This window comes from Chrysemys picta, chromosome 7 (assembly GCF_011386835.1).
Source record: "Chrysemys picta bellii isolate R12L10 chromosome 7, ASM1138683v2, whole genome shotgun sequence".
NCBI lineage: Eukaryota > Metazoa > Chordata > Testudines > Emydidae > Chrysemys > Chrysemys picta.
Genome location: NC_088797.1, coordinates 65,142,115 through 65,165,975, shown reverse-complemented (window position 1 = coordinate 65,165,975; position 23,861 = coordinate 65,142,115). Strand labels below are relative to the sequence as shown.

General features: G+C 37.9%; 1 protein-coding gene across 3 annotated transcripts in view; it reads right to left on the bottom strand.

Annotated features, from left to right (window-relative positions):
• Positions 1–2,786: 2,786 nt before the first annotated feature.
• SAMD8 (sterile alpha motif domain containing 8) overlaps positions 2,787–23,861 on the bottom strand; it is a 31,921-nt gene continuing 10,846 nt past the window's right edge. For 2 of the 3 annotated variants that reach the window (XM_065551688.1, XM_005278760.4), the window contains 5 exons: positions 16,841–17,430; positions 9,840–9,935; positions 8,198–8,315; positions 7,199–7,349; positions 2,787–5,646 (listed from right to left, as the gene is read on the bottom strand). In XM_065551688.1, the coding sequence (XP_065407760.1) occupies positions 5,342–5,646; positions 7,199–7,349; positions 8,198–8,315; positions 9,840–9,935; positions 16,841–17,430 (1,260 nt within the window). In that variant the 3' untranslated portion in view covers positions 2,787–5,341. The remainder of the gene's footprint in view (positions 5,647–7,198; positions 7,350–8,197; positions 8,316–9,839; positions 9,936–16,840; positions 17,431–23,861) is intronic. The other variant, XM_065551689.1, reaches the window with a different exon arrangement.

The window sequence follows — 23,861 nt, the reverse complement described above, 5'->3', positions numbered from 1 at the left end:
GTATTTCACGTAGAACTATGTACATTCCATTCATTGTAGCACACTTGTGGCTCAAGCTATGAACATTACCAGAAACTACAAAATGGATAACTGAAAACAGATGTAATATAGTACTGTGCCTTTTAGTGTTCAGAAAGACATTTACAATGAAGGAGAACTATTTTGTAGGTTAATTCCATGTCAACTTTGCCCACAACAAAACACTGTTTCAGTCAAATCATAAAAATCAGACAATCTTTCAAAATCTCTCCATGTCTCAAAGGAACACCAGAAAAATACATGTATATGGATTATTAGTGGTCTACCAATTAATCCTTGACACAAAAAGGCCTTTAGGCAGGTGAGGTAATTCACAGTTCACGTTAGATCATTGCTGGGGTATCTACTAATTACAAACTGCCAACCCTACAAAGCCATGTTGGCTTTATAATTACCATGGGTGAACTTTTTTTTAAAAAAAAGAATCCTAAATTGCTTTGAATAAAGCAACATAAATTATGGCAAAATCCTTCTTGACAAAAATATCTTAATCTTCTCAAATAGAAAAAAATACAGGAAGGAAAGGACTAATAATTCATTATTTTTATTATGTGGTACTTGAAGGCTACAAAAGAACTTCCATTAAACTCAGACAATTCCAAGTAACTTGATTTTGTTGAAGTAATAAGAAATTGTGTAACTAGTAATGAAACAGTATAGCACTGTAGTGTGTAAGTAGTTAATACCGCTGTGCTAATAAAGTTATGCAGACTTTAGGAATGCTGTTTTAAATATTGATTTTTGTTCACCACAGTAAATTCCACTAATACCATCCCCAAGTGTTATTCTTTTTTGCACCATATGAAAATAATACAGTTAGCCATATGGGAAAACAGATCAAGAATTGCTACACTGAACAATCTACACATTTATAAATTAGCCAAGTTTTGGGGCTTGGGGGGTTAGAAACTTGTGAAAAGGTTTTATTTACCATATTAGCACTGGCAGTTGGGATTTCCAGCTCATTTTCACTGAGCTCTGCTTCTTATAACATCAAACCACTAATACCAACGGTCCTAGATTTGATGTCATCTCTACAGAAGTGACTTTACTTTGAACATTCGTTTATCTTAGATATTCTATTGGAACATGTTTTCCATATGGTGCATGGAGATTTAATGTGACCTAAAATAGAAAACAAAATCATTTGCCCACTTATTTATAATACAAGGGCTCGGTTCTACATGGCGCTGAGCACATTGGCCCAGATCCAGGGAAGCACTTAAAGCACGAGTAATCTCACTGAAGCTAATGGGTCTACTCATGTGCTTAAAGTTAAGCGTATGCTTCACACCTTGCAAGATCTGGCTCTAAGTCAGTCTGAAAGTCTGAGGACTTGGGGGCCTATTGAAATGTTTCTGCTTATTTGATTTTCTTAGAACTATCAGAACTATCGAGTTGTCCTGTTTTTGCTGGAGGACTCCATAAAAGGAATAGAGGAGTGGAGCGGAAGCTGAGTCCTCAGTTGAAAAGCAGAGGTGTTGAATCTTTGATAAAAAGATTCTCTCCCAAGTCTTTGTCAGGAGTTTGCGTTAAACGGTTTTAAAAAGTACTTGTTTTTTTTATTCAGGTTCATTCTCTGGTAGTGTCACAATCCCACTAATTTTCCAGTCCTCAGAGGAAAAAGAATCAAGACCTGATACTTTGAACACAAACAGTTTGCATGTAGCTTTCAGCCTTCTTATGTCACGAGACCGAGAAAGGGCACTTTTCCCTTTGCGTTTCACCTTCACTATATACGCCAAAAATCGAAGCCTGAATTTACACTTTTGCCTCAAGTATTAAGCCAGAGTCCCTCAAGACCTCAACTATTTCAGCCAAGTTAAAAGGGACCATAATCAGTTTGGGGTTTTTTGTTTTTGGAGGACTGGGGAGGGGGGGAAATCTGTAAATCTGACCCTACTGTTCCAATAATCTCAGGTATTCCTCGTAACTGAAAGATTTAGAGAAATGTTTCTCTATTTGATTCAGTTTATTTACTTTGTGTGTTTGAAAGTCCATTTCTCATCATTTGCACTTCCTGTATAAAGCATTAACCTGATGACCTCACACATGTCCTATTTTGAGGGGGAACTCACGTATGGTTTTACCCCAGGCTCTGCAACAGGGCATCTGCCAGAAAGAGCAGCAGGTAAGATGAACTAGAAGAGGCAGCATGCAGGTGTGTGAGGTCATAAAAGGGGAGGCACAGCAAGCTTGAGCATGTTTAGCATTATTCAGGCCCACCCTTTCTGCTGCAAAAACAAACACCAAGACTTGTTAACAGCAGGGGCAAAAAAACCTGTATAAAAACATTTTAAAAATTCTGTACCTCACTTGACTTTGAAACGAATTGGGGGGGGGGGGGGGAGTCTAATCAAGTTGCCAGTATTGCTTTAAGGGCCAACCCTTGTTTTAAAACTCTGAATAAAAGCACCTGAAATATTTTGTTTTCTCTTTATAGTCAGAAAATCGTTATGAACTACTGCATTTGTATCTATTGGCAGAGATGCCCAACCTCCAAGAAACAGAAGGATTGACAGTCTTAACACCCTGCCCAGTTCCCAGGAAAATCAATCCTGCATGTTACAAATATCCGAAACAGATTCTTAGCAGCCAGAGGATCAGTGTGTGAATACATAAAGCAATGGTGTAGAGAGCAAATATCCTATTTTCATAAAAATATTCAAAACACAAACAGCAATACTGACTTGACAATACTTTAGATGTAAACAGCACTTGAGAAATAAATAAAGCTGGAGGCAAAATAAAAACCCAAGAATGTTTATGCTTCAAAAACAAAGATTTGAACTTTAAGTATTACACATAAAAATCTTGAGATGTCATTTTAGTTTATGTAAACACTTTTGTGATAAGTTATAGAACTTTTTGCTTTACTAGACATGAGTAAATAAAAGACTGAAAAAGAATTCTACAATTCAGACACAGCAAAGCTGATCAACAGTCTGGAGTTACTGTCAGAGTCAACAGCTTTGCAAATTTAGTTGCATTTTTTATTCCTGTTTTCCCTAAAGTATCAAAAACCTCAAAGAATATAAATCTTTACACATTTTGGACACACATTAAAGTGTTAAAGAAATAACACTGTTAAACAATGGCCCAATGAATTACTGGGCACTACAGAAGCAAGTGTGTCCCCATAGCGGGGGATGTTTTATTCCAGAGTACCAGAGAGGAATGTTCAGACTGCCTCTTCCTAGCAGGAAGACAAGAGCAGCAAACAAACATTGTTTATCATAAAAACATAAGTCCTTGGAGATTAAAGAGTCTGTTTTGCAAAGTGTCAGTGCATTTCCCTAGTTTAGGTGCTGGGAGCACTCAGCAGGTTTGGATGCTTTACCATTAGCAGCAGGTTTGTTAAAGAACAGGAATGTTACAGAAATCAAAGTCTGCAGAGCAATGTAACTCACACTAGGTGTGCGCCTGCATTTGGTACAGATACTCTGGGATATGGAATTCATCCCAGGAACAGGAACTAAAACTTGCAAACTTTTAAAATAAATATTATGAAGAGCTGGTAATATATTCTCTCCTGAATGACTGTTTCTAATTCCAAGTTTAAAGTATCTTTGTTAAGGCCCATAAATGTAGAGATGGGAGACCATACTAGATTGTTGAGCTTCAAATACCTAACTAAGTCTTGCAAAATTCTACTTGACTGGGTAAATTTGTTGTTGTTGACAGGCAAGTACTGTATGTATTTCAGTTTTCCTATACTCACTGTAAAGTGGGAGTGAACAGTTTGTATCGGGATGGCAAACTGTCATGGAAATTTTTTGAGGCTGACATTTTACTACCTCTTCTCACACATTAGCTATTCTGAAATTATGGGATAGTGAATTAACGTGATGATCACCAACATTTATATATTTGTTGCAATTTGCAACTCTCAAATTACACTACTATTCCCCATTAAATCTGAGTAACTACAGTTAAAGCTACCTTCTTGCACACAAAAATATATGGATAACGGTTTGTAAGATCACTAACAAGTATGGGCCTTGCTTGCACACACTATTTCAGGCTCCAGTTCTAATCACTAGTCTTTCACAAGCAAAATCAGGATCTCTCAAAAAAGTGATAGAAGTTAAACCACTTAAGATACTGTAACTCCTAGTGTTATAAACAAGCAGCTTATTTCTAACCACCAGTCTATTTTCATAATTTCTAAGACTAAGTATGAAGCATTTTACTGTCTATACAATTCATCAAAAAACCTTTAGGCATTCAAATATGTTCAACATTTGCTGATACCAGATGGATTGGGACAAAAAAATTAATAAAAGAGATCAACATTAGCACTATTTTTGAAACTTGCTTTTAAACTTTTCCTGAAGGGAAAAAAAAAAAATCACTACATGCATTTCCCCATCTATTTACGAGGCACTACGTTACTTCAAGGTAAATTTAATTGTTCTATTCTTCTAGTGGTTAAAGAGTTGCTCATAAAAAGCATGCATAGGTTTAGGTGAAGTATTTGATAAACCATACAGAAGAGAGAGTAACTATGTGACTCTAAAGCACTAAAGCTACCTCAACTTCATTTTCAAGAGATGTAGCTTTCATTTCTAACCCAACAAGGAACTATCTAAGCGGTAGGACAATGGCATAAACCGTTTACTCTGACCAAATAAGCCCTGTTCAAACATGATCTTAATAGCGGACAACCCCCAAATCAAAAAAAGCAGGCGGTTTCATTTTTGGCATTCTGTATATACACACACAACACATATTGTCCATTATACCTTTTTCAGAATTCTTATTTAAGATTTCTGGGAAACCATTTAGTAAAGAGCTATACTACCTTCCTTATTCTGACAAGCCACTCTTCAGAATCTCATTTTGTAAGTGTACACACCTCAACGGAAAAAGTTATATTTAATATTATTTTTAAAAGAAAGTCAGTGGCTAACAAATTAGTACTTAGTATTATTTGTACAGGCAAACATTCAAGGTACCAGAGATCATCTGGACCTCAAAACAGCAAGTCTGGTAAAGCATACATTAAAAGTGTAAGTTATTCTCTACCCTAAAGCATTTTTCTAGAATCATGCCAATGGTAATGACGACTTCTCTATTTCAGATTCATAATGATCTATGGGGCAGCCTCTACTTATCCTCCTAGCGTTAGTTTCTATTATTACCTTGTGAAGTATGGAAATCCCAACTTTGTGACTGAGAATCTAAGAAGCAGGGCATGAGACCACAGGGATGGAAACAGTTATTTTCTTATTTTTTCAGCTAGTTCTGTAGAGATTTGTTACGAATACTTCATACTAACTTAGATTAAACTAGGTACTCTTCATCTAATTAACCTTCTCATTATTGTAGGTTTTGAAAAGGGCCAGCAATACTCATTAGGAACTGTACCATTAACATTGCATTCAAAAAAAGAAAACATTGGAAACCAGATTCTCGCTCTCCTACTCTGCTGATATGCTCTGGTATTAGCCAATGTGTGGTAGTACAAAAAGAGTCTTGTGGTGATGTAGAAGGCAATGAAGACATCTATAGAATAATGTTCATGTGCAGCCAAAATGAAGAAGATTCCAAAGAGATTCAGGACCCAGGATAAAGTATGCAAGAAGTTCCAGCTTCTTGGTGTATCTAGCAAAGGACAAAAGTATCAAGTTAAAAGATTCACCTAGAATGTTTCACAAACCAAGGTTCTTAGCAAGTTTACTACACCCACTCCCATCAGACACCTGACATGATCTTACATTTACACAGTAATCCGAAGGACTGAACAAAATAGGGGCCTGATCCGGTACTCATATGCACAGCCCACTTGATTCTTAATAAAGTATGCTGAAGTAAATTATGACTATGAATCACTTCACCCATCATTGAAGTGCAACAAGCACAGGGGTGAAAGGGAGCACCTGTTTAACAGTACATAGAAATACTGCACAGTAGAGCCCTGTGCAGGACTATTCTTTACTCCCGCTCCTGTCATTATGGCTGTAGGGCTCCATTACACAGTAACATATGGCATGACTACAAGCAGAATACCTTCTCCAGTGGCAGCTATACAGATATAGGTAGGTCTGGCATACTTTTCTTTAAGAGAAAGAAGTTTCCAGGTGCGCATGTATAACTGATTTTGAAGTAATTCAACTACAATTCCTAGTCAAGCTAGCTCTCTTAATTTGCTGTTTAATGCATTAAAAAAAAGAGTCACATTTTGAATTACTAACAATACTTTATAAAGTGACGGATAATTAATATCAGCATCAAGTACTGTGTGAAGACCAGTCAAAAAGCTCGTATCTTTGTAAAGTTTTATTTTCTAAGTACTAGACTCATGTTAACACTATAAGAAGCTTATTATATGCAGGAAAGAGGGATGAAACACAAAAAGAGTGAGGATCCGATAAGGATAACCTGATGTGAAGGCAACTTCTAAAATAAAATTGAAAACTGAGAAAAGTAATAGAGAAAGGGAAAATATGAGCACGGGTACGGACAGTTGAATGGAAGACCGCTGCTGTACAAGAAAGCAACTTGAACAGCAAGATCACATCTCTATTTAGTTCATTTAAGAGTCTTAAATTAAGAAGATTTTAAAACATGGCAGTGACACAGTAGTTGAAACTGATATGGCACTTCCATTTTCCACCCCCAATCTTCACTTGTTAAAATCTTTTTAGAAAGTTGCCTTTGGGGCTGGGGTTACCAAAACCCCACCCAAATGCTTCTGAGCCTGAAGGTGCTATGGAAATCCATTTCATAAGCTCCCATATGGAATGTATGTCCTAGAACTGCTCAGGCTCCCCCCGTAAGCACTTTTACAAGGAGGGCAGGAAGCCTGGTAAGAAGTCTGTTTGGGGGCTTGAAAAGTAGCTAGGTGCATTCTGAAAACCACGTACCCTTCACTTTCCAGTTATAGTCTAAGCAAATCTTATCAAGCACATTCCATGCTAATCTTTTAAGACACCTAGATTCTACAGTGATTGGTCAAAATACTCAGGGACTTAGTTCTTTTTAAGTAACTTCCATCTCCAGCTCAACACTAATCATGAAAGCTTTCAGTCATAAAAGGAGGAGATTTTGAAAATGGAAGAAATAAAAATAGGGAAGGAGTATGCCTCTTAATTACAGTCACTGTCATGTCTCCATAATACTCGTACGTGTTTGGACATTGGCATGGTGTACTTACATTCAGTGACAAAGAAGTTCAGCATAGTCAGGACAACAGTATGGCCACTGAACATGTAGTCTCCACATGTATGTACTCCAGTGAGTGTCATTCCAAAACCACTCCATATTGCAAATGCTCGCTGAAGTTTTGCCCAAACGTTGCCATACAACTAAAATTAAAACAGCAACATTAATATTTAAAAACCATTGCTAAGAATACTTTGTACTATAGTCCAAACATGTCTAATAGAAATTCAGTTGCTGCCTAGCACTATGTATATTTAATTCACATTCCCAGTTTCCATTTTTAACTTTTTACTGCAAATACAGATTATCAGAACAGCCCATGGATTCTATTTTGGCATAACTAGGATCTATAACTATAATTATAGAGGTACACAAAGTACCTCTGATAAGTACTTTCTCTAAATTCTGTGGTTTATTTAATTCATAGCTATAAATGATTCACATAATGGAGCTTCCACACATTCTCTTGAGGATTTATTCCACAGCCTAGTGAGTCAGTCAAAAAGATTTTTCTGCTATTCAGCCTAAATGTTTTTCATAATTTCATCCCTTTATTTTTAGTTATAGTCTTACGCCCTACACAAGCCTTCTCTCTCCTTAGTGTTTCCATCCTTCAAATACTTGGCAGCTGTGTGTCATTTTAGCAGGCTAGATGAGGTATAAATATTTAATTTTCAGTCATTCCTCATAAATCATCCCCTTCAGTCACTCAAATGTGTTCCTCTGATGAATCCTCTCATTTGCATAGAGTACTACCCTGAAAGCCCCAAAATGAATGCAATATTTTAAGTGCTTTCTATCAAAAACCCCATAGAAGTGACTACCAAATTAATGATCCTTGATTTGCACATGAGGGTCAGTATTTAACAAGCAGAAGTTTGCAGCTAACTACATATATGCTTACAATAGGACTATCCTTATCACAATAATTTTCATCTGAGAAGGTTAAACCAAAATCAGAAAAAACAAACATTTAAGAATATTCCTTTACCTTTCCGGAACACTGTAGATGCTGGCCTGGCACAGAGAGTGAGGTAACAAACATTGTAAAGCAACGCAACAAGAACACTGTCCCCATTAAGCTACACAATCTGCGTAAGAGTATAGACCTGGGGAAATAAAAAGGGACGCAAGAGTCGTACAAGAATTCAAATACTTTTGCACATTTGGTTATGAAAATTAAAAGAATTATGAGAGATTTACAGCATTCTTCTCTAACTTATCCCCATGACATGATTTTTAATGGGACAGGGATTTCTTGAACTACAACAATTTAGCCTAACATGGTATTTAGTTTTATTTCTATTTTTCATCTTTCTTTCAAATAGTAATGCTGTTTTATGTACTGGCATCTTACTGAAATAGACATTTTTGAATGAAATTGTGTGTCATGGTGAAAGTGACTGACAGATATTCAGATCACTGCATACAAGGGTTCAGAAGTCAACATGTCTCTGAATATAGTATTTACACCCACAATTTGTCCATAATAAAGTGACAAAAGCCAAGTCTCAGGAATGCCAGCCCTCATTTCACAAGCATATAAAAAAATGTGATTCTTCATCCATGTCTGCTATGCTCTTGGGGTTTTCCCCTCAGACTGAGGTGACATACTCTATCTCCTATTCAGCAAAGGGACAATATGGATACTGTATACAAGAGCGCTTAGAACAACAAATTCTTCTCCTTTGGAACTACAATCTTAAATGAGGTCCTACACACAAGCTGTCCAGTGAACTCTTTAGTGTTGAGATGAAATGTTTCAAAGCACTAACACAAAATGCAGCAATACTAAAATTAATTAGACCCTCCCAAATTTACGATCATTTAATATTGATCTTAAGACAGGCAAGTCAATGATTCCTTTGTCCTGCTCATGATACAAAAAGGAGCAAAGGTGGTTTTTGTCCGCCTTGTCTCTTGGGCACTAGTTAATGTTAAGCTTCTCTAGAAGAGAAAAAAAAAGTCAACTCAAATTGTCAATTCTGACCCAAATACAAAGATATTGTTTATTCTACGTGTAAGGTATGTAAAACTATTTTTCTTAGTTCTCTCATTAGAACTAAGTTGCTATTAGCTAGTCATTCAGAGAAGAAGTTTACAAGCTTCTGGAGAAAGCCCTGCAAGAGGGCACACTGGAATCCCTGGACTAAAGAGAACAGAACAGTTGGAAGAAATGTTGTGGAGCTAGTCATGTCTGACACATGTCACTCATCTCCCAGTCTGGGGACATATACACCCAGTTCCTATAAACAGGCAGGTTATTTAGAAATGGTAGACATTCAGACGGTGGGGCAGAGAGATATACAAGATTGGTTTTCATGGGTTCCCAATTCAACCAACATCGCAAAACAATGTGGCAACAACCACCCCAATGGAAATAAAGTAGCACAAAATAGTGGTATCCTCCAGGCACAAATAAAGGAAACAAAGGAATTCCTTCCTTTATGGGAAGTGGAAGGAAGAATTGTACCATGGCCTCATCGTGCCATCTTAATGATGTAAATAACAATCGTGTTTAAAGGTAAGTCTTGGCTATAGTTATTACGATGGATTTCAGTCACATTCAATCTTTATTAGGTTGCCAACAGATGTTTCTGAATTAAGAGTTCTTTTAATTGAAAGTACTATACCTGTGTCTGTGAAGGAGGAGAACCAGGAGCCAAATGTAGCAGAGAATCACACCACACACTTCAGTCATGGCAAAGGCCCAAGGTATCCTAGGAACACTAAAGCAGAAGGAAAAAGTTAACCTACATAATAGAGCTAACTTTTATGAATATGCATGTTTTAAATTAGGAACCTGAATTAATGGCCTAATTTTCAAAAGGTGTTGAGCACCTGCAGCTCCCACTGAGGTATACGGAAGCTGCAGGTGCGCCGCACTTTCTGAAAATGAAGCCATGTATTTAGGTGACAAAATAAAGATTTAGATGCCTACTAGTGTAAAGTACCTTCACAGGGAGAAAATACCAGGTACTAAAGAGCTCTTTAACCTAGCAGAGAAAGGTGTAACAAGAACTGATCACCGGAAATTAAAGGCAGAAATTCAAATTAGAAATTCAGCCCAAATGTATAATAGTGAGTGAGGGTGACTAACCACTGAAAGAAAATACCAATGCAAGTGATAAATTCTCCATTTTTTAAAATCTTCAAATCAAGATTGGATAGCTTTCTGGAAGATATGCTTTAGTCAAACAAGTTATTGGGCTCAATGCAGGCATAATTGGGTAAAGTTCTATAGCATATCGGAGGTCTGCTTAGATAATCTAATGGTTCCTTCTGCTCTTAAATATATGAATCTACAGGCACCCAAGTTTGAAAGTTTTGGCCACAGTTTCTTTGGTACTACTATCTTGTATTGCATTCCTCTGAAACTGGTAAAAACTAACACTGAAGATTTCCACAGCACAAAGAACTTTATTTTGACAGACTTAGTTAATGCCTTAAGCTCTAGTTCATTTATTTACTCCCCTCACAACCCGTTTTAAAAATGTTTTAGAAGACATTTAAAATGAAACTGATCAAAGGCCAAAACCTATTGTAAAACTCAGTGTTTTACATGGATTTCCTACCAGAATTTCTTTACTGATCTTAAGGTGTTAGTAGTTTCTTTATAATGAATTTCCAAAACAATATCACTCATCTTGACACATTAACTTACATCATGTATCACATATATTGTAACTGCAATAAAAAACTAGTCAGCACAAAGTTCTTAAAACACTTCCATTTCAATTTAGTGTTTAAAGCATAATAAATCTCTTCAATGCAGGAGGACAGGACCATGAAACTCATTCTGTGATAAAGGCTAAATTAAATTTGTAATTAGGGTTCATATGCCAGAACTGTAAGATTAGGTTTTAATACACTAACCAAGAGGAAAAATACCCATGCTACCTTTCTCTCAAAATAATGTCCTCTGTAATTTATAAAAGAGGACCTTGTACTGCTTATTGTGCACTCTACTATATTTAAGCACACTGTCAGCTTTTTATTTAATACATGCTACAAGGTCTCCACAGCTTTCTTTACAACTCCTTTTCCTTCCTCACTTCATGCCACTCATTTTCTTTTTTTTAAAAAGTGCATTTTTATCTGCAGTATCATCAGTGTATTCCTGCTTTCGCCCTGACAGACTTTTTGGTATTTCCCCACACTGTTTTCTACCTCATCCTCCTCTTCCCCATAATATCCACCCAATCTCCTATTTCTCCTGTTATATCTGCTTGATCTCTACTCCAACCCCCATATACTCAACCCATCAGCACCATTTGTGTTCCTCACTCCTTGCAACCCCATTCTTATTTTAAAGAGCGGATCAACAGCGCCTGGGGCAATAATTCCCCAGCTTCCTCCTCTCCCAAGAAAGGATGCAGCAGCTTCACAGAGAGGATCATTCACTTGGACCGCAAATATAAATACACCCTGGGTATGGTTGACTAGGTTTTCAAGCCCTGACTTGAGTAACAAAAGATCTTCATTGATGGTAATGGGAGTTTTGCTCAAAGATAGTAGGTTAAATATAGCTCTGATTAATTTAACAGTTTAGTTGAAGTTCATTATTTTCAAAGCATTCAACATTTATTAGTCGGGGGGGGAGGGAGCATGGTGTGTGGCGCATAGTTAGAACCACTGCTCTTTCTGCTCTTCAATTTACCTCTTCCTAGTGTTAGGAAGTTCACATTTATAGCTCTAATAGAATATATTTAGTATAGTTTTCTGAGACTTAAAATTTAGATATATACTAGGATTTTCAGAGAAGCTTAAGTGAGTTAGGTGTCCAATTCCCACTGAATTTCAATAGGAATTAGGCAGCTAAATCCTTACACTCCTTTGAAAATCCCAGTCAAGATGTATGCAGTGGGAGAGAAGTACTAGAAAAAGCTCATTTCTGTCTTCATGCATTCTTACACAAGTCCTCACTCAGATGGCACAATCTTTAGTACGATGTTTATATACACCTAGAGGAGATAGGAAGGACACACCTATTACATGCAAAAACTTAATCCCTTGGAAAGGGTAGAGAAGCCTAAAATGCCTAGAAATCTCAAAGCTATTCCAGAGTCCTTTCATTATCAAACTTTTTGGTATAAGTTTTAATTTAACATTTACTAAATCATTACTTTGCCCTTATAATACATTGCATATTTACATTAATGAAACATCACCCTCCCGCTCCCCCTCCCCCACAACAAGGTAGGTAAACTGAAGCTTAGAAGTTAAGCAACTTTTCCAAAGTCACAATCAGAGAACAGAGCATGAAATAAAACCAAAGAATACTACCAGTCCTCTGCTCAGTAGAAAATGTGCTTTAGCTAGCTTTTAAAATGTGATATTTTCTTATTATTTTACAAGCACTTAAAACGTACTTAATGCTATATAATATACAGGGATCACAGTCCTGTGCTGGAAAATGGGGAGGGTAGAACAGTTTGCATAGTTGGTAAACACCTACGACAATCCCATTTATGTCTCCACAGTAAAATACCCCAGGGCGCTAAAAAGAGCCATGTAGATGTTCAGGCTCAGGCTCTGAAGGGCAGGGAAAGGGGTGGGTTTCAAAGACCGAGCCCAAACATCTACACAGCTATTCTTAGTACCGTAATGCGAGCCCACATCTGCAGACCCAGATTCTAAGATGCACTGCCACATTGTTAGGGGTTTGTTTGGGGGGTGAGGGAGGGAGAGGAGGCGGCGGGTCATGTAGACATACCCCAAGAGTACTGATTGGAGAATCAGAAAGAAAGAAAAAAAAATGTAGAAAGCTAACAGTAAGCTATTGCTAGCTGCTGAGTAAAACCTCTCCAAGAGAGGCCACTCAAACTTACTCAGTTTCTGTCCTCTTAGTGCCTCATCTGTTGTATATATATATCAATGAATGTTGAGAAGCTACAAAGCATTTTTTTTAAATTAGATTTCAACTACAGAATGATTGTGTATTAATCTCTTTAGCCTTGTTTGTCGAAGTTCCTTTCCCAGGAAGCTGGTACTGCCAGTAATTTGCACTTCGCAATATCATCAGAACAGAAATTGCTACAGATTTCAGCTGAAGCTGTTTCTCTGTCACATGTCCCCTTTGCTACACAAAAGGTAAAAAAGTAATTACTCAGACACTGGCTCTGTTGTAATCCTATGACAATGTTTTGGTTGTTTCTGCTAACATTCTCCACAGTAACAACAAGGAGTCTGGTGGCACCTTAAAGACTAACAGATTTATTTGGGCATAAGCTTTCGTGAGTAAAAACCTCACTTCTTATTCTCCACAGTAGCACCCCCCCACACCCGCCCCAACACTGTGATTACAGCGCTTCTGTCCTAGGAACAGACTCTAGTATCCAGTCTTGTCATGACTGTCATTCTCCCTTCTTTGGTCATCACTTGCTGAGTAATGTCTAAATTAATGACAGGCTGTGCGGCCTTTATTCACATGATTAGTCCTAATGACTTTGATGAGACGACCTGTGAAGTAGAGACTACTTTAATGAATAAAGGCTGCAGGACTGAGCCCCTCCTGATACAGGTCATGTCTTTTTTCTGTGCACTTTATAAGTCTGTAGTGTAGTGTGTGAGAATTACTTGGAATGGAGCATTTATTCCACATTAAACTCACACGGTTGAGCAGAAACTAAGTAGCTCTAGCAGTTGCTCTCTCTGGATTTAAAGGAAACATTTACAGCATGGATGTCATTCCTCTATCACTAAGGCTGTGAGTTTGTCATGGAAGTCACGGATTCTGTGACTTTCCGTGACCTCTGTGACTTCTGCAGCAGCCAGTGCGCCTGGCTCAGGAGCAGCTCAGGGAGCCCTTGTGCCGGGGCACCGGCCACTGCTGGGGCAGTCTCGGGCCACCGCGCCTCTACCCCCCCGCAGCAGAATTTGGGTGTGGGAGGGGGTTGGGCCACTGGACAGGGTGAGGCAGGCTCTGGGCGGTGCTTACCTGGGAGGGGCTCCCCAGAAGCAGCGACACACCCCCTCACTCAGCTGCTAGGCGGAGGCGTGGCCAGGAAGCTCTGTGGGTTGCCTCCGCCCAGAGCGCTGGCTTTGCAGCTCCCATTGGCCAGGAATCTCGGCCAATGGGTGCTGCGGGGGCAGTGCCTACAGGCAGAGGCAGCGTGCAGAGCTGAGCAAGGGGGGGGTGTCGCCGCTTCCAAGGAGACCCCCAGGTAAGTGCCGCCCAGAGCCTGCCTCACCCTGTCACAGTGCCCCAAGCCCCTCTCCCCCCCTCCTCACCCCAAGCACCACCACACCTGGACCGTGTGCTGCGGCCCCATCCCCCAAGCAGCCAGGCCACCCTCCGCCAGCACCTGCAGGCCCCCAGGCAATGCTCCTCCCCTCCCAATTTTATTCACTGGTATTTTTAGTAAAATGCACAGGTCATGGGTTGTGAATGTGTGTGTACTGCCCGTGACTTGTCTGTAACTTTTACTAAAAATACCTATGACTAAAACGTAGCCTTACCTATAATTAATGGCTCTCTCACTAGCACTCAGTCCACCAAGTATTACAGATAATCAAGTATAACAAACCCCTCTTTGCATCTACTTCAGACATTCAGCTATCATGGGGATGTTGGGGCTAGGAGGAGTATTGAGAGAAATAAAACTAATAAATAAGCCTTCTCTAAAAACTTCCTATACTATTCAAAACAAGTGGGACTTTATGGTAGTACTCATGTTTAGGAAATGTGTGGGCTGTTTATCAACAGCCACTTACCACAGCCATTTACCAAATGCAGAATTAGAATATGCAGACACATCCAGGCATAGAGCAATTATCTCTCTTGGCTAAAGGTGGAAAATGTATGACAGCTGATTGCTACAGTATGTTAATGAAACTCCAGTTAGTGATTTATACATCAGCAGACCTGACATTCCTCATTACATCTGGCTGAGCAGTCAGCCACAAACAAAATAATTTCCAATGTAAACAATCTCTTTGAAACTTCCCTCAGCTCCTTTCAAATTCCAAGCCTAATTGTATTATTATACTTCATTATTCTGAAGTACTCCAGTCTCTATCTAGTGATTTTGTTTAAACTGGTATAGGAAGTTGCAGAAATAAATTGTATATTAACAACACAGTTTAAGCACTTTAGCTATCACAACTCTCTATTTGGTCTTTACTGATAGCAGATGAAGAGACAGACTCCTCCACATTTGCAACTTTAAGTCTTTAGTTTGCAGTTTTAACTACGAACTTTATCCAGTTCAAAGGGTGACTGAGAATAAGAGATTATTATTTGGTTACAATAAAGCTTTTTCCCACTACAGTTGCTTGGTTTTGCAGGAAGCAGTTCCGTTTCTTCATACCCAGGAAGAAAAAAAGTGAGCTCTTAGTATCAAACACAAATAAACTGAACGTGGTATTAGCACTTAGATTGCTTTATTTCTCCAGCATGCCAGTTCATCAGTTGTCAAGGACTGTCACATCATTTTTCAGCATGCTATACACATTGCATAGCTACTTCAAAGATTATCAAAAGTGACAGAAGATTGAATGGAAGAAAATGTTTTAAAAGGCAAAGTTTGCCATTTACTTTAGTGCACTAAAGTGGTTGTAATCTTGCTCAAGTGCTGCATGCCTCAAAGAACGAGATTCAAAGAGCAAATTCTGCAATTCTGAAAAACGAGTTGCACATATACTGAATGATATCAAGTTGTTATCTGTGTCCCTAGAACATTGGTAATGTTTGGCCCAACCTCTTTAAAGAGATTTAAAAAAAAGGCCTGTCAGTCCTTCTCACAATCCATATCACTGTGTTCCAGTAACACCCACAATATGCTGATACTGTTCAAACACAAAGGAATGTACAATTCCTACCTCAAAGCACTTACAGTCTAAAAATACAATCTCTTCTACTACCCCAGTTCAGTGCCTTGCTTCTTCTATGAACTCTTGCTCTGCTCCCAACTCTGCAACACGAATTTGTCATCAAATGCAATTTATTTACAGTCCTATTTGGTGAAGCACCAGCACAAACTAAATCAAACTTTATAGCTAGTACATGGAATGGAAGAAAGGGCAGCACAGCAGGAAAAAGCAACACAATAAGTCACCTGAAAGTGAAGCATCCAAAAGGGAATAGATTTTTAAAACATGACTGAAGCAGTACTCAGGTGGAAGGAGAACTTATACGTCAGGTTAATGGAAGCACTATCTGCTATATGATAAATTACAACAACTAGTGTCACTTATGAGATTTCAATGAACATGTGAGAAGGGAGTTATGATTCTTTAAAATCAATTTACTTGGAGTGTGGGAGGAAGGGACAGTCAAGTCAGGTAGTGTACACACCTTTTAAGTAACCATTTAGCTAAGGAAGTAGAACTAATCACAGCAGTTTTCCTTTAAAATCCAATTGTATAGTAGTAACAGCAGCACTTTAAGTCAACTGCTCAATTTCTTTCTTCACAAAAGCCTTTTAAAATGATATTTCTTTAAACTCTTGAGAATTGGAGTACATTACAATCTAGACCGTGGGCGAATACATTCAGAAATGTGATATCCCAATGCCAGGTGTTAGATATTGAAAGATTATTATGAAATATATTGAAATTCAAAATATCATCTATAAAGGTGTAAGAATTGTGTGATTTAACACCATCATTCTGTTTCTGAACAAGTACTTACCTGTCTAGAAATATGTCTGGTAGCGGTGGATATGTCTGCATGTCAGGTACGCGCTCATGTACTATAACCATGACAAATGATGTAAAGCCAAACACTATGAAAACATATATACAACTTAAGACTGTTTTCCAGTACTCAGGGTCCAGTCTTCGCATAGGATGTTTGTTTTTTCCATTTGTGTATTGATACTGATCAGCATTCAGGTCAGTAACTGGTCCACAGTCCCGTGGTACTTCACCATTACAAAACCAATCCGTATCTTGAAGGGAGCCAACGGTAGGAGACATTGTGCCAATGGGACTATCGCTGTTGTAACCCAACTCTTCTAAAACCTCAATATGCTGTTTCTGCAATTTGCGTATCGACAACATTAGTCTTTTGATATCCCCCAGGACTTTGATTTCCAAAGGAGGAGATCGCAAATCATATTCAGTCAGTGTCAATAATGTAATTCCATCCAGTCTGTGTCTATTGCACAAAACGTCCACATACTCGCAGAAGCCTTCTTCTTTTAGCCATTTGGCTACGTTCTTAGTAGTCCAACGTCGGATGCAAAGCTGGTTGTTGCCTGCCATTGTCTTACTCTCTACCTGCCAATAAAATACATTAATTATATACTGCAGAGAGATAAGGCTCAAATGTCCAAAAAATATTCCCAAAGAATTAATATACACACATTGAGCACACTGTGTGCTCATAATTACTTGAATAAGAAAAGGTGCTATTAAAATTATTTCCCCTCAGTATTAGGATGTAGATGCACTATTAAATGAATAGTAACGGTCTAACACTTATTTAGAATTACTTTATAATATTCACTGATCCAATTTACTATTTTGGATTCTTATGGATTTTTTAGATTCATTTCCTGAATCCTTGAGGTATTTTGTACAATTCTAGCTATTCAAAAAAGTTAACTAAAAATCACAGACAATAGACTATACTGAGCTACTGCTAACCAGAACATAATTATTCTTTAATCCATTCTGTTTTCTAAAGCATAATTTAGTTCTTACATAAGGGTATCAGTATGTTTGGTTTGTTCTCCAATGATAGAAACTTTTCTGTTTAGATACAGATTTCATCACCACACTCTTCTGCAGTGTGCAATTTGTAAGCCAGGTAAAAATATAGGCAGACGCCATGCAAACTTCCCTATGCAACTTTACCATTGACTCTTCAGTCCTGACCTATAATACATTGCTATTTAGGACTTAATCTCTCTCCTTAAGACAGTGCTGTGTCTAGTCATGTTCTGCTTGTGATGTATAGAAATAGAAAATAGGATGAGATCAGCTGGTTTTAATTTATGCCCTTTTTAGAGTTGAACATAGATATCCTAAAATATATACTACTGTTAACCCACTGCACTATCTAAGCTACTTTTCTTTTTCATTGTCTGCTACCTTACTCCCTATAACTCAGAGTTCCCCCAATGCCTGACATCACTGATTGAGACCCACTCCAGCTCAGTTTCTCCACAGAGATTCCAGATCACTCCTATTCCACAATATTGTTCTTGATATTTACTCCTCTCCCTTAAACCTGATTGAAATAGCAGTCTCATTTCAACATTTTATGGATCAGGAATGGGTATTTTTCCCTTTTGGCAACACAACATCCTGTTCAGAAAACTATTTGCTGTCCAGCTATGAATTGTCATTTCCAAGAAGAAACACACAATCCTTGGAGCCTCCTGTTGCAACATGTGGAGAGCTTCTGCATCAACATATTTCACTGGTTCATGACAAGATATGTACTGTGATTATATACTATATAGGGCATAAGAGCAACAAGGAGAAGGCTAAATACCTATAATGCCTAAGATACCTCATGCTAATATTCTGCATGTTCAGAGTGTAAGCATATTTTAATTTATCCATTTCAACTACAGTAACATCAAAGTGACAGACACTTCAAAATGTTTTACATTGCTGCCACAATCATTTAACCTGTATTTTACTTTGAAACAAGCATTACATCTAGCTCCAAAAGAATCCAAATCTTCTTTTAAAAATGATGCAGTAGTAGTGTCAATGATATTACATAAAAGAAAATAAGATTTATGCTGTTGGGAAAATTTCCAATATTCCCAGACATCTTTTTGGACTGTGGAATATTACTCCAAGGAACAGGTAGATGTCCCAATACTTCAGCCATGTAGAACTAATTTGTCAACCACCACAAAAGTTTTCTGTAACGAATAATTCTGTATTGGCTGACTAGGTGAGCAACTGTTATATTAATAAAAGTACAGATGATGGGATAACATAGTAAAAGCACTCCCAGAAGTTGAAATATTTATTTTTGAAGGCCAGTATAGTAAATCACATAACTAATTTAAAAAGTTACGGAAAAGAAATTCAGAGAGATGCTCCCAGAAAAAGCTAACATATTTTAAAAAAAGCTTATCAAAGACTTAAGAACTCTCAGAATTAGTACCATGCCTTTTTCATTTCAGAACACACTTATGTGTACACTTTGCATTTGAGGGATTTGTATATTACATAGTCCAATGCTGAACAAAACAGAAGTAACAGGTGCCATTAATGAGTAAGCAAGATCTATAAAAGTGGGGAAATTAATTTGAATAACTCAATCATGGAGAAACCCAAGAGATATATATTAAGCTATATAAATACATATATTAATACAACCATATGATCAGAAGGACTATTCTTTGACCAGGTGTCGCATCTGAAATTACTCATGGGTTAGGTTGCAAGTTGACAGTATCTCTAACACAAAGGTTTAATATCACAAATAAAACGCTGTATATAGAGCTAATACCTACACAAACCTTATTAAAAATATATTGATTCAAATGATGGCCAAGGCATCCATAATGCATTGCTGGGAGTGTTTTTGCCATGCAATTTGACTCCCTATATGCAGGGGTAGAACAATGGGATTCGTGCACTGTATACCTTTTATACACCATTTTGAAGACTGATATCACCGAATAATGAGGCTGATCTGCATATTGATTAATTCAAACAGGTGAGCTATGATTCTGCTTTCCTTTATCAGTGGTAGATGTGTTAGTTTATCTAATGTTCCTAAACCTACAATTTTTTTACAGTAAGAGAGCTAACTTTACACAGCCTAATGTACATATAACTTTTTCAAATTTAAACTTATTTGAGTAAAGTTATATACAAAGGTAATTGTAAAAAGGAATCATTCCAGTTGCTGACCGCTCCCTTACTGCGTTTGTTCAATATAAAGAAGTTGGAATATTTTCCATTCAGAATAACCTTACTTTTTCTATTCAATACACAACTACTAGCAGCAGGCTGCATTGTGTGGATCACTAATTCCAAATGAACTATTACAGGATTTTTTGTTTTGTACCAAAGCATCTTACGTTAACACCTATAAATTGTTTTTCTATCAGTCACTAACATGTGCTTCTGATTTTTCCTGCTCAGAAATAGAGGCAATACAAGGGCGGGGGGCGGGGGGGGGGGGGGGGGGGGAAGAGGGAAGAGACTGAAATAGCTGCTTCCGATACCTCTTGTAACGGATACTGTACACTGCCAAAGGCTTTGAGAAACAGTAAACTTAGACTCACCAAGAATTCACTCAAAAATCCATTGATTTTCCTTATCACAAAGCAATTCCTCAGGATGAACTCAGAAAATGTTGCGGAATCCCAGAGAACTCAGTTAACATTTTTTAATCAAGAATTATAACACTAGACAGAACTCTCCCTCTGACATTGCAGGGCAAATATCACCCCCTCAAACTCCATGTAATAAGAGTGATTTAATAATGCTGAGCAAGCACATACCAATACATCAAAGGTCAGTACTGGCAGGGTTGTACTTCGGAAAGGTCTACATCTAAAGTACGATGCAACTGATAGTTGCTGCTTACTAATTTCAAATGCATAGGAGAGGAGGAAAAACTGAGGTAGGGCATAGGTAGATTTAAAAAAGTATAAGAGAAACAAACCCTTATGTGATGGTGTGTAATAATTCCTCCCCCCCCCCCCCCCCCACTACAGCTTTTACCAGTTTCAATAGTTGCAAGTTAATTTTGGTTCAGTTATCTTTCCCAGTCTGTTTGAACTAAAAAGGCTCCTTCCCCCCTTTTTATGTATTATTCATATAAAGCCATTTTAATGTGCACAATAAAAATAGCTCTGCTAATGTAATATAACCTACTGTGTATTAAATACATTAAGTACTATGTGTAGTTAATGAATTCAACTAGTTCAATTCAATAAGTAATTCACTGAAAGTTAATAAGCCGATTGCATATTAAAAAGCAATCTCTTCTAATCTATGAATAAAAATTAGGTGCAAGAGAATGAGCTCTACTAGTTCTAAAGTCTTGAAGGAATGGCAACCAGAAAAACAAAAATCTATTCAATTCATTAACTACACAGAGTACTTCATCTGTATAACACAAGTTGATTTTAAATGCAAATCATGTTTTGATAAACTCTCTTATATGCCTAGCATAGGCAACGGGCAGTTTTATATAAGTTATTTCTGTAGATTTTTAATTTAATTCCAAATTCCAAACACAGATTGACACAAATGAGGAGTAAAAAACCACAAGTAAATAAGAAACGCATCATACACCATTTTTTAACAAAATGTAAAAAAATAATCTGAATAAATTTATGTTAAGCAACTATATTGCTTAAATAAATGTGTTGAGATATAGCCTATCCTCCTAGTTAGCAAAAAGTACCACCAAATTTAGTGTAAAGGCTTTTTAGTTGCAGATCAACATATTTTAATGGCTACCAAGAAATGAGACTAAAAAAATACAAATGCAAGTGTAAATATCAATGATTTAAATCTGGGGTTGGCAACGTTCGGCACGCGGCTCGCCAGGGTAAGAACCTGGCGGGCCGGGCCAGTTTTATTTACCTGCCGACGTGGCAGGTTCGGCCGATCGCGGCCCCCACTGGCCGTGGTTCGCTGTCCCGGGCCAACGGGGGCCCTTCTTTCCCCCACTATAGTGGATAGTACTTTTCTAATTAATGGGGAATCCTTCAAGGGAACTCCTTAACAGATTGGCTAGACTATAGGAGGCATCTAAAGAAATTCCTATTGTTTAACTGCACAGAATATGGACCTCCTTGGCAACTTTTATTCTGATCCCTCTAACTCTGAAGAGTGAAACAGATTTCACTTATCAAAGTAAATTTTATATTAACAGTGAAAATTGGCATATAAAAGTGACAAATCGGAAAGACTGAAGTCATCTAGATAACTAGACTTGTACTTTGTAGGAAATGGTACAGAAAGGTATTTACTTTCCTTCTACATTGCCCGTTTTATCTCTGAAGCCAAATATCTAATTCCACTATGAGTAATACCTGGCAAGCAAATAACTTAAATGTCAACAGGTGGAATATGTTTTCCCCTGACATCAGCAATGTCTGCAACTAGCTTCTTAGTTGCTTATGGGCTACAGAGGCCTTCCATTGAGTCAGATTATCAACAGTCATTCTCTCCTTTTGCATGCCACTTCCCCCTTTCCTCCCAATTATTCAATTAAGGACATGTACAACTGTTGAACTGTGATTAAAGCTTAAGGTCTATGTGCAAAAAAAGAATCTATTGAGTGTTACTATTCTGTGAAAATACACAGTTCTCTTTCACTCCAATACTTTGACCCCTCAAACCACAAATATCCATGGCTCACTTAAAAAGCAAAGTTTCTGTATGAAACAGACCATAACCAGCTTTGTTAAACAAATTGTTTTGCTAAATAAGTGCATATTTAAATATACAAAATTACAGTATCTTATCATTGATTATCCAAAGTTAGTAAAATGACAGAAGCTCTGTGCTTTTGGAATTACCAGCAGTCAGCCATGTAAACAGACCTGTGCTCCTAACTTCCCAAATGTAAGCATTCATAGGACTACATAACTCTCAAACTAAACGTTCTGTGGAAAGGTGAACAATAAAATCACTGGTGCCAGGTAATGAGCAGCATGGGTATTATAGGATCAAAAACTGTTGCTGACTGGAGCAGCATGGGCATTACTGTTTTAAATGCTGCTTGCATCCATTTTTTTTCATCCCTCACTTCAAAAGTGAAACAACTATATTTGGTTCCCCGCTTTGAACTTGGGTCTGAGTACACCTCAGACAGCAACAGAAGTGATGGTGTCTAAGCCATGAACACACAATAGGGAACAACAGGAACATGAACCTATCCTGACTGCAGTAAGAAGTCGACCTTCATACACCAACAGAGGGTCCTGTGGCACATTTAAGACTAACAGAAGTATTGGGAGCATAAGCTTTCGTGGATAAGAACCTCACTTCTTCAGATGCAAGTAATGGAAATTTCCAGAGGCAGGTATAAATCAGTATGGAGATTACGAGGTCACATATCTACACCAGCAACACCATCACAGGACCTAACCAGATCAGCTACAACATCACCGGCTCATTCACCTGCACATCCACCAATGTTATATATGCCATCATGTGCCAGCAATGCCCCTCTGCTATGTACATTGGCCAAACTGGACAGTCACTACGCAAGAGGATAAATGGACACAAGTCAGATATCAGGAATGGCAATATACAAAAACCTGTAGGAGAACACTTCAACCTCCCTGGCCACACAATAGCAGATGTAAAGGTAGCCATCTTACAGCAAAAAAACTTCAGGACCAGACTCCAAAGAGAAACTGCTGAGCTCCAGTTCATTTGCAAATTTGACACCATCAGATCAGGATTAAACAAGGACTGTGAATGGCTATTCAACTACAGAAGCAGTTTCTCCTCCCTTGGTGTTCACACCTCAACTGCTAGCAGAGCACCTCACCCTCCCTGATTGAACTACCTCGTTATCTCCATACTGATTTATACCACCTCTGGAAATTTCCATTACTTGCATCTGAAGAAGTGAAAAGAACAGGAGTACTTGTGGCACCTTAGAGACTAACAAATTTATTAGAGCATAAGCTTTCGTGGACTACAGCCCACTTCTTCGGATGCAACGAAGAAGTGAGGTTCTTACCCACGAAAGCTTATGCTCC